Below are 12,500 nucleotides of genomic sequence, written 5' to 3' on the forward strand. Positions count from 1 at the left end.
TGAAGAGCAAGATGACACGACCTGGAACAGAAACACACACACACACACGTGACCTGTGCTCATGCACTGATGCTTTGTCACACTGTGTGATCTGCACTATTAAACTTGTGATAACCTCCATTAGCGTTTCACACACACAGAAGAGAGCAGCATCTCTCGCATCCCTCTCATTCTCAACACGTTTGACTCAGAAACTGCTAGTAAAATTCACAAATAATTACAAGGAAACAGCAAATAACTACCAAGGAATTAAAAAAAAAAGTAATTGAGACTTTTTATCTCACAATTATGAAAAAATTAAATCTAAACTCAAAATTCTGACTTTCTTCATTGTAATTCCATTTAAGTTTCACAATTCCAACTTTTTTTCTGTTACATCAAACAAAAATAATAATGAATACTTAAAAATATAAAAATAAAATCTTAATAAAAATATATACCTTTTTAAAAATATATAAAAATATTAATAAAGATTTACTTTAACTACCTGTATTATTTATATACTATTTTATTATATTTATGAACATTTAGAATTTGTATATAACACATTTGTTTTATTTTTATATTTTCAGTTTTCATTGTAATTTTAGTTTGTTCTTTACCATATCTCTCTTCCATAAAATATGAAAATATTAATATGATTTAATCTCCTTCCCATCCTCCCTCCATTTGCTTTTTCAGTTTTATTTATTTTTTAAGTAAATGGAAAAAAAAAAGAGTTAATCTAAGTTGTGTTTTTGTAGTGTTCTTGTTGTATTTCATATTTTATACAAGAAAGATAAAAAGACAAAAGCACATGACAAAATTACTAAAACTTGAACTAAATATTAAAATGAAAACTAAAAATATGTTCCATAAGTAACATGTTGAATTAAATGTGAAATTTTGAATTTTTAGAAAGACAGAAATTGTATTTTCTTGTACAACACTCCCAATAATGTTTTATTGGGAACATAAAAATAAATAATATTAAAAAAAAAGAAAATATTTTTTAAAACTCGTATAAATTTTACAAATATTTTCCTTTTTTTATATTATTTTTATGTTTTTTTTAGTGTAATGTGATTTGCACCACTCTCTTTTTTTTGTCTAAAAAAGCGTTGTGCGCTGAATGAACAGGTTAAACTCCCATAATGCACTGGGACTGGCGCTCATGAGCGGATGGTGACTCAGCAGATTAAAGCGGTGGAAGTTTTCCAGACACGCTCCTGATGTCCAGAAACACGCAACGCTTTCAGAAAGCCTTTTCCTGAGAGATGTGTGCGCGCTTGCTGCGTCTGACCCAGAGTCTGGACGCCTAATAAATGCACAATTTATCCTCAACTCTTACAGCAGCCACGTGTGTTATTTACGAGCGTCTTCAGAGAAGAGCACTCAATATGAGGCATAATGCTCAGCCAGTATCTTAATAACCCTCGCTCTAAATTACAGCCACACACACACTCTCTCTCTCTCTCTCACACACACACACACACGCTCGTTAGACACTGCGTGTGTTTTAATGAGAGAGGAATAAAATCTGGTGAAACAAAGGCTCTGTTCCAAACCCTAAACCCTCAAAAGAGCATCACACGTGTCCTTCAAATCCCACAATGCACTGCAGCATTCAATCAATACTGAACAGTTTTGATGCAAATAGATGAAACTAATAAATAATGCACTGTTTTATACAACATTTGTGTGTGATGTATTTTTATGGTAGTGAGAGCATCACATCGTTACCTTGGCTACAGACAGCTTTGATGGGTTTTATTAATATTTTGAATTTATTTTTTATCAGTTAATATGTTTATTTGAATTTTTTCATATTTTTCAGGTTTCTTTCAAATTTATAGCATAAAATTTGGAAGACAACAAGAAAATCTCCAAAAACACTTTAACCAACTGCCTTTATTATTTTTATATTATTGTAGTATTTATTAACATTTTGAATTTAAATATAAAAACCAAAAAACATATAATATTTTTATATTTTCAGTTTTCTTTGTAATATTAATTTTGGTAATTTTGTGTGCTTTTGTAATTTTTCTTTTATATATATTTATAAATGAATATATTTATATATAAATTTATATTTTATATATTTTTTATTTTATATATAAATAAATATATTTATTTGAATTCATAAAATGTAGTTTTCTTTGTAATTTTAGTTTAACTGCCTGTATGATTGATATATATATTATTTATTAATATTTTAAATGTATGTTTATAACTGAATATACTTATTTTAATTGATAGTATTTTATTTATTTTAATTGTCATTTCTAATTTATATTTTAGTAATTTTGTTATGTGCATTTCTCAGTTTTTACTTCATCTTGTATAAAATATGAAGGACAACAATAATAATTAATATTTATAAATAAATATATTCATTTGAATGTATATTTTATTTTATTTTTATATTTTCATTTTTCTTTACCATATCTATATCGCATTAAAAAAAACAACAACACAATTTACATTAACTTTAAAGGCCTCTGTTATTTAAATACTATTATACTATTTAATAATATTTTGAATTTATATTTTAAAATAAATATATTTATTTGAATTTATAATTTTTTTCCGTTTTCTCTTTAATTTTTAAGTTGTTCTAGTAATTTTATGTGCATTTGTAATTTTTCTTTATTGCATTTGAAAATGTGAAAATCTAAAAAGACAATTTACATTTTCTTCCCATCCTCCTTCCACCTCTTGTCATTTTTATTAGGTTAAAAAAAAATTCCAGCTTTATTTTTGTTAATTTTAGTACTTCAACTTAAATAAAAAAATGTAAAAGTCTGTTTAGTTTTTCATCTAGTATAATTTAATTGAACTTAGTTTCTCTATTTCTACTAGTCGTGTAAAGGCGTCTCGCTAGGATTTGGGACTGCTGCAGTGAAGTGAAGGATCTTCTTCTCTTTCTCTCCTCAGCTGGTGTTGTTCTCCGGGAAGCTGAACACGATCGCGAGTATCGTCACTATCTTCTTCCTGCTGGTTTACGCCGCTGTGGATCTGGCCTGTCTGGCGCTGGAGTGGGCATCTGCTCCCAACTTCAGGTGACGCTTCCGCATCTCTCTTATATTCCTCAAACCCTGATCTGCTTTCTGTGCGTCTTCATCCATATTGACTGAAGGTCAGAGGACAAGGTCAGACGTTCCTGCTGTTCTCCACGGCTGATTGGCTGAGAGTGCGGTGGAGGCGGGACTTGTGTCAGTTGTTTGTTTGTTGTGTCTGCAGAGGCGCGTTAGATTAAAAGCCATTTAGTGTTCACATCCCCAGAGACACGCCGTGATTAGCATAGTTAATTTAGCCGAACCACTCCAGAGTTTACATGGGAGAGCGCTGTGTGTGTGTGTGTGTGTGTGTGTGTGTGTGTGTGTGTGTGTGTGTGTGTGCGCTTGGATCAGAGGAAGAGAATTGTGCTGCCTGCAGTCACAGGAAAATCAGGCAAAAGAGAGCCGTGTGTGTGTGTGTGTGTTTTCTTTTGTGTTTTCCTCTTGTGGCTTCAGTTTGGTTTAGTGTGTGTGTAACTCTCTGTGTGTGTGTGTGTTTACTTCACTCTTCTTTGAGTGCAAAATTGTCCTCATAGGTTCCCAAAATCTGATCAAACTTTCCTTTGTTGACATCCTCGAAGGTAAAAATATTTCATAAATAAAGTAAATAGTTTTTTTTAAAGTTGTCTTTTAGGGGTTAGAGCTGACTATTTATAAGTTTAGGTCCCCATGAAAATAATTTTATTTTCCCCAAATTCTGTTTTATTTTTTATCCGTTTACATTTTTAATGGTTAGATTAAATTGTAGTAATCAAAAACATGTCTAATTAGTTAAATCATGAAACCTGTGCAATATAATGACAATTTGTTAAAAATTAACAAAAAATTACATTTTTAAACCCTATAATTTTTTTTTTAAATTCTGTTTTCTGAATTCTGTTTTAATAGTTAGATTAAATTGTATTAATCAAAAAGAATGTCTAATTAATTGAGATCATGAAACTTATACAATTTAAAAACAATGTTTTGAAAGAACAACAAATATGACATTTTTATGCCTTATGAAATCAGTTTTATTTTTTTTTACCAAATTCAGTATTATTTTAATTTACTTTATTTTACTTTACTTTATTTTATTTTTAGTTTTAATTTTTCTGGGTTCTGGATTTCTTGACATAATTTTTTTGTTTTCCAATAACATGAAATGAAATCAGTGTAATTCTTCCCAAATTCTGTTTTCCATTTAAATTTTTCTGGATTGTTTACAAAAATACATTTTATAAATAAATTATATATTTTATGAATAAATTTTAAATTTTTACCAAATTCAATTTTATTTTATTTTATTTTACCAAATTATGGATTCCATTTTAATGAATAAATTTTATTTTAGTAATCAAAATCTGTCTAATGAATTTAAATTATGAAACTTACATTATATGGTTAAACAACAATTTATTTTTAAACAAAATTCCAGAAATTATATTTTTAGAGTCCTATAAAATCCAAAATTGTGTATATTTTTTTAATAAGTATGAAAGTACGATTGTGTGTCAGTAACTACCGTAGAAGCATCTCTGACGAACTCGTTTGTGCTCACTTAGATGAGCTTCTTCTGTATTAACTGACCTGTAGGATATTATGTGAATACAATCAAGAATGCATTTATTGATGCATCATACAAATCTGAAGTATCAGTGCAATACTGTGAGAAAATGAATCTCGTCCACATCTGGTTTTGTGAAGGTCTGGTTAGTCCAGTGCCAAACCTGCGTTTGTGTGTCTGGACTTCATCTGTTCCCGGTTTGACGTGATCCAGACTTCCAGATCTGCTAAGAATATCAGTTGTTTGATGATAAAATGATCCTGATGTGTTTCTAATCCATGTTTAACACAAACACACGGTGATATCTAAACATGGCGGTTGTTTGTTGGAGGATGAAGGCTGATCTTTGGCTCCAGCGGTTTGGAGTCGCGCTGGATTTCAGATGATGTGGTTTGAGTTTTGGCCACGTTCCTGTCTAAGCAGACGCAGAGGATTCTCAGTCCAAGAGATTCGTGTGTCCAGAATTAATGAGATGAAACTTTGGAGAAAAAAATGAGAGCAAACGAAAGAAAACAAACTGACAGACGCTCATCAATCAAAATGAAGAGAGAAGAATAGAGAGGAGAAGAAATGTGAAGTGAGAGAAAACAGCGGTCGTTAGGAGCTTTTCATATGATGTTTTAAGACTTGTTTATGAAACAGTTGTGCGTTTTCAGTCGTTTGACAATCAGCATAAAGTCTGGTCCACATTACAGATAAACTAAATAATAAATTAAGTAGCAAACTGACTAAAACTGTTCTGTTTAGGGTGAGAAAATCTTGAATTGCTGATGCCACATGTAAGATTTGGGCAAAACTCAATAATAACACTATAAACAGCCAAATTTATTAAATGCAATGAATTAATTTCACTCAAATATTATTAAAAGTTTATTGCACTTAATTGAAAAGTTGTGTGATCTCTATGTATTTTTGCACAGGCTTAATATGCGACAGATTTAAGTTATTTTGATCTTTCTAATTACTAAATTCAAGTAACACAAGGCATTTGAGCAGAGTTTATAGTGTAATTTGAATTTTTAGAAATAAAAAGAAATCAATCAAATAAAAAGTTCACTTTAAACACATAAAAATAGTTTTTTAAATTTGAATGATTTTGGGGAAAATGTTTGCTTTAAATCATTCGAGTTTGCAGAAAAAACTCTATATTAACAGGGAAATTTACTAAATCAAAAAATCTAAGTTAGTTTCACTCAAATGTTACAAAAAGTTCATTGTACTTATTAAAGTTGCGTAAACTCAAACTAAATGAATGAGAATAATTGTTGAAAATAAAAGTTTTAATGTGTTTTTGTGCAGGATTAATATGAAGTTAATTCAATGCTTCTAATTTTAAGGTCAAGTTACAAAATGCATTTGAGTTTATAATGTAATTTCAGAAATATTTTTTTAGACTTAAATGAAATGTTCACTTAAACTCAAGTATTGTTTAAACTTAAATGATTTGGGGAAAATATTTGCTCTAAACCATTTGACTTAATTTGTTGGTTTTTGCAGTGAAATATATTGAGGAGTGATCCATAAATAGCTGTATAAAAGACCCAGAAAAATTAGCAATTAGAAATAATCGGTACAGAAATTCTAAAAAACTTAAATAAAATGGTATAAATAAGAAGAAAATCGCTAAATTGCTTATGCCACATTTGTAGACATAAGTTCTGAAGGGAAAAAAAAAAAAAAAAATATATATATATATATATATATATATATTAACCATATAAACATTTCCAAAATGAATCAAGTTAATTTCCCTCAAATATTACTGAAAGTTCATTGCATTTAATAGAAACTCAAACTGAATGAGTTATAGTATGTTTTCTTTTGGACTGAATAGGAGAATAAATGCTAAACTAAGTGTTATTTTATGTTTTTGCACAGGATTAATATGCAAGAAATTTAATTTAATTTGATGTTTCTAATTTTAATGATGTCATTTAAATTCAAAATATCCAGATTATTTGAGTAGATTTTATAGTGTAATTTCAAAATATTGTTTTGTTTTTAGACTAAAATGAAAGTAAATATTGCTTTTTAAACTTAAACGGATTAATATTTTTGCACAGTGGTCCACGAACAGCTGCATAGAAGACACCGAAAAATTAGCAGTTAGAAATAATCTGTACAGAAAATATCTAGATTTGTTACTTTTGATATGAAACAAAGTCTCAGATTTCAAATTCTGTCTATTGTATAACAGTATTCAAACGATAAATGCCGTTTTGACGCGGTTTAATGTGGAGGTCTCTGTAGCGCCTCAGTTCTAGAGAAGCAGCGGCGTGATCTGATCATCGTTTCCGCTTTAATACCAGTTTCAGCACCAAATAAACATGAATAAACATCTGAAGGTACAACTTACTGAAATCCGTCTCCTGTCTCATGTAATCGCTCAATCAGTGTTTCAGTGTTTCAAAGACATCAAAATATAACGGCTTGTAAACAATGTCACGTATTTTGCTAAATATATACACCATATAATATATTCACTGTTCTTCAATGTTTAATTTATGTTTGAATAAATCCATCACGATTTTATGACAGCCAACATTTAAATGTTTATATTAAAAAAAAAAAAAAATAATTGGAGTATAATTATTATTATGCAATTGTAACTTTGTAATTCTAAAACTTTGAGTATAATTTAAGTGTTTGTATACAAATCAGCTAATTTGAACCTTCGATATTATACCAACCGACTTTCGTGTATATTTTACAGCATGTTGAGATTTTTTTTTTTTTTCCTTGAGAAAATTTGGCATGTGTACCTGATATATATTCAAAATAATTGATATTGAATCGAATTTGTAATTGAAACAAATCACAAACTTGTGAATGAGAATTTAATTGAATCGTGACCCCCCCCACCCACCCAAAAAAAACAGCCTTAATAATAAAGCTTCCTCCAGTGAAGAAGTGTTCTGGTGTGAATCAGGAGAGAAATCTGCAGATCAAGCAGCGTTTACAAGCAAAAACTGTCCAAAACAGCTCTAAACAAATATGTAGCTGGATTTTGATGCGAGAGACAACAGGAGATGCACTTTTTCACTGGAGGAAGCGTTATTATGGATTATGGACTCAATGTATTTGAGTTAAAAACGTCTTAATGCTGGATGTGTTTCAGCTTTTGTCTTCTCCAGATGGTTAACTGATGGACTGGAGTGCTGTGGATTATTGTGATGTTTTTATCAGACTCTCATTCTGACGGCACCCATTCACTGCAGAGCATCCATTGCTGAGACACTGATGCAGAGACACATTTCTACAAACCTGTTGAAGAAACAAACTCATCCTGATCTTTGAAGGCCTGTGGATGAGCGTTCACATTCGTACATCTTTGTGTTTTTCGACTTTCCCATTAAAACGCACTGCAAGCTCTCATATAGGCAGCCTGACGGATGCGGTGCTTTCGCCTGGAAAAGTTAGTCAATTTGATGAGTTTCATGTGTGACGCTGACGGTCTGTTATATTATAGCTTCATGTCAGAAAACGAGCTGCTTGTCACGCTGTTAATTGGTTGATTGAAATAAGTAAAGCAATTAAACTGATTAATGGCCCCTTCAACTGATTCTACTGTCCTCTAATCAGATGCTGATTGAAACGCCAGAGTTTCTACTCCTCCTGTGTGTGTGTGTGTGTGTGTGTGTGTGTCGCACGGTCATTTTGGCAGCGGGAAGTTTGCTTTTTGCTGACATGAGCAGGGTGACATCACTTGGATGAGAGCAGATCTGCTGGCTTTTAACATAATTGCTGCTGCTGCTCCAAGTGGCGCTGGAGGAGAGGAGGAGGAGGAGGAAGAAAGATGGAAGTGAAAGAGAAGAAAGACACGAACAGCCTGGAACAGACGCCAGTGAAACGGCAGATAAATGAAAAGAAAAGAGAAAATGAAAAGGGGAGTGTTATAGAGACTGAGGGGGAAAACTGGAATGAGATTCTGAATGTGGAAAACAGACGTGTGTGTGTGTGTGTGTGTGTGTGAGAGAGAGTGTGTGTGTGTGTCCGTCCGTCCATGACTGTGTGTGTGTGTGTGTGTGTGAGAGAGAGAGTGTCTGTCTGCCTGTGTGTGAGTGAGTGAGTGAGTGAGTGAGTGTGTGTGTGTGTGTGTGTGTGTGTAAGAGAGAGAGTGTGAGTGTGAGTGTGTGTTTCTGGGTGAATGGTGTGAAATCTGTCAAGAACACATCCAGGTCATTTTTTTCAGGTCAAATTCAAAAGAAAGGGATAAAAAATTGTATTTTGCATGAACAAAATTAAGTATTTCTGTATCTTGACATTATTTTCAGGACAATTAATCACATTCTCTACAAATTCTCATTGCTGTAAAAAAAATAACAATTAATACAAGAGAAACCTAAAATAGGTGTTTTAAAATGGAAGAACATATAAAGATGCTGTCTATTTAAAATTCCATATTAAAATGAATACTTCATACTTAAAAGTGAATACTATTCATTTTTACACTTCAGCATTAATTTTGCCGCTTAATATACTTAAGTATTCATTTTAACACTTTCATTCAGTTTAATACTTAATTTAATCTACTTCAACTGTTAAAATGAAATGAATATTCAATGCTTAAGTATTAATTTTAACTCATAATCATTCATTTTAACACCTAATTTCACAATATTCTTAAAATTGTGTTAACAATGTGTTAAAGTGAATACTTATACTTAAGAATTAATTTGTATATTCATTTCACCACTTAATTTTAAATGTAATACTTAATATACTTAAAATTAAATCTAAAAATTAAGTGGTAAAATGAATACTTAAGTGATTTTAAAATTACAATTTAACACATTTTAATCCTTAATATACTTAAAATTAAATGTAAAATTAAAAGTTCAAATTTTAAAATTAAGTATTAAATAAAATAAAATCTTTAAAATATGTACTTAAATACTTAAGTATTGATTTTAAAATTAAATGAACACTTAATTTTAATACTTAATATACAAAAATATAAAAATTAAGTGTTAAAATGAATATTTACGTATTTATTTTAACACTTAAGTAATTATTTTAACAATTAATTTAGCCACTTAATATGCTTAACTATTAAGTATTCATTTTAACACTTAATATTAAAGTATTGATTGCAAAATTAAATTTTAACACTTAATTTTAATACTTAATATATTTAAAATTAAGTGTTAAAATTAATATTTAAGTATTTATTTTTATTTTTATTTTTATTTTAATATACTTCCACAAAAGTTGTTTGCACTCTTCCGTCGCTTGATCTTTCATTTAGGTGCGTTCATCTATTAAATCACTTATTATACAAAATCATGACCCGCGCTCACATGAAACAGTCTTTTCTTTTCGTTTTATTCTACATTTATCACCAATAGGACAAGGACACACATGTTTGTGTTGAGTTTTTTTTTTAAACACTTTCTCCTGTCCCATTGAGTTTTTTTTCCCCATCCAACTATAAGTAAGCCATTCATTGGTAAATTCCTGACAGAGCGACAGCAGCTCAACCAATGTTGTGCGTTTGGGGCGTGGCTATCGCTAAGTGTCATGGAAACCTGTTTGAAAACGGTCATTTTTATTCTGTTTTGGAGCTTCTAATGGTGCAGAAATGACATTTCAGTTTTATGCTAATTGATTACACAAAGCCGTTTGCACTGTGCTCTTCCGTCACTTAATATATTTTGGTGTATCAATCTATTAAATTACTTGAGACCATGATTCATAGTCACAAAATGCATGTGCCCTGTGTTTATCAGTATCCTTATGTTCATTGGGTAAAAAGAAAAATTAAATAAACAAAGTAAAAATTAATTTGGCTAATTCCCCAAGGTTTCTATAGATATTGTGATATATTGACAGAGGTGTAAAAAGTACTCAAAAATGTTACTCAAGTGAAAGTACAAATACTCAGTGAAAATTTTACTCAATTAAAAGTACAAGTATCTGGCCAAAAACATACTTGAGTAAAAGTAAAAAAGTACAACTTTAATTTGTACTCAAGTATTAAAAAATGTAGAAGTACTTTCTTTTCTGACAGACATTCAGAAGTTTGGTTAAAGGGAGAAAATGAAACAAAATGCAATGGTGCAGGTCAAACACGTATATCTAGTGCAACAACAACAATTAAAATGCAGCACAGCGGAACACCGGGGGGAAAAAAAAAAATACAGGTAAAGGGATTAAAAGGAAACTCCATCCTTTCCACCCTCATGCCATCCCATGTGACATTCATTTATCAGATGAATACAAACTAAGGGTTTTAGAAAAAAAAATCACGTGTATGGGACATCCAAAAATGACACTTCAAAAACTACACAAAGTGAATATGACAGTAACGCATGCAACCCCTGCTAATGAATCAGTGTCGTCTTAAGTGAAATGATAGGCTTATGTAAGAAGGATACAAATACTAATATTTTAAATTTGACCGTCGTCACTTTGTGTGTGTTCTGAAGTGGTTCTGTTTTGCATTGTCTTGACTAAAAATCTTTGCTTGTGTTCATCTGAAGAAAGAAAGTCATGAACATCTGGGACGACATGAGGGTGAGTAAATAATGAGAGAATTTTCATTTTTGGGTGAACTATCCCTTTGAGGAGCAAGATGTGATGCAGAGGCTAGAAACAAATTCCACTCAGAATACTAGAATGTGTTGAATTAAGGAGGAGAGTCATAGAATTAAAACATACAACATTAACGTTTTGAAAGGCCACTTTTTTGTGTGTTGTTAATCTTTTAATTATTTATTTGGGGCTTTTAGAGTTTTTTTTTTTTTTTTTTTTTTTCTCAGCAAATATTGATTAATAATTATCTGTTACTATTTAGATTAATTAATGAGAAAATCATGTAATTATTAAGATTTAAAAAAAACAAAAAAACATTGACAGTCCCGATACTCGATGTGTCATATAATGACATAATATAAATACAACTTATCCACTACCTGGTGAGAACATCACTAAACATGAATTACAATTAATTTAACAAACAATGCTTATTTAAACACTTTTGGAGATTTTTAATTAAGAAAATATTTCCACCTCATATTTGATGGTGAACTTTCGAAGCCAGACATTTAACTGATGAAAGTCATAAATGAAGTAGAAATACATGTGCTTGATGCATGAAACAATGATCATTGGTTCTCACAGCAGGCATGCATGTTTGTGCTTCCGTTTACCATATTTAATGTGCATAAGATAAAATAAAAATGTAATGTACTTTTCAAGATGAAATAAAATTGTAAGGAGTAAAAAGTACTGTTGTTTTCTTCAGAAATGTAATCAAGTAAAAGTACAAGTAGTCCGTTTAAATTGTACTTGAATAAAGTAAAAATCCCCCAAAATAATACTTAAGTAATCAAGTAAAATTACTCAAGTATTTTACACCTCTGTATACTGATATTGTGAATTCTTTTGGCCACAATAACCGTGGTGTGAAAAATCTAATATCATGACAGCGTTAGGTGGAAATTGTCCAGTATTTAAATGGAACACATGTTTTTAGCGATTGAACATTGGCTAATGAATGATGACGTCATTAGAATTAATGATTTAAAAAGTGGGTGGAGGGATTGAACTGTTTAACACACTGAAGAAGGCCTTGAGCTGAAACGTTTGTGTTCTGACATTAGTGATGAATGTAAAATAAAGGTTAAAAAGAAGGGTTTTTTTGTGCGGATCATGGTCTCATATGCTAATTGATTACAAAATGTACATCCAAGTACATTACAGTAATGAGAATTTGAGAGCAAAATGTGTTTGTCATGAAAATATTTCAAATGATAACAAAATGTAAGAAAATCGTTAAATAGTCTTCTCTTTATGTATATTGTTATTGATTTCTTGAGGTTTCTGTGAGCAGTCTCTCGTCTGTACGCTGTTGTTTGGATGCGCAGCTTCATTTAGCGCTGACCTCCAGAAGAGCCATTAAACACACACAC

At 30.7% G+C, this 12,500-nt stretch overlaps 1 protein-coding gene across 1 annotated transcript in view; it reads left to right on the forward strand.

The window, feature by feature from the left end:
- zgc:153039 (uncharacterized protein LOC767698 homolog) overlaps window positions 1-12,500 on the forward strand; it is a 48,048-nt gene that overhangs the window by 24,515 nt on the left and 11,033 nt on the right. Inside the window, exon 9 of the mRNA XM_058744753.1 lies at window positions 2,920-3,044. Within this exon, the coding sequence (XP_058600736.1) occupies window positions 2,920-3,044 (125 nt within the window). The remainder of the gene's footprint in view (window positions 1-2,919; window positions 3,045-12,500) is intronic.

The sequence above is a fragment of the Onychostoma macrolepis genome, chromosome 15 (assembly GCF_012432095.1).
Source record: "Onychostoma macrolepis isolate SWU-2019 chromosome 15, ASM1243209v1, whole genome shotgun sequence".
In the NCBI taxonomy this organism is placed as follows: Eukaryota; Metazoa; Chordata; class Actinopteri; order Cypriniformes; family Cyprinidae; genus Onychostoma; species Onychostoma macrolepis.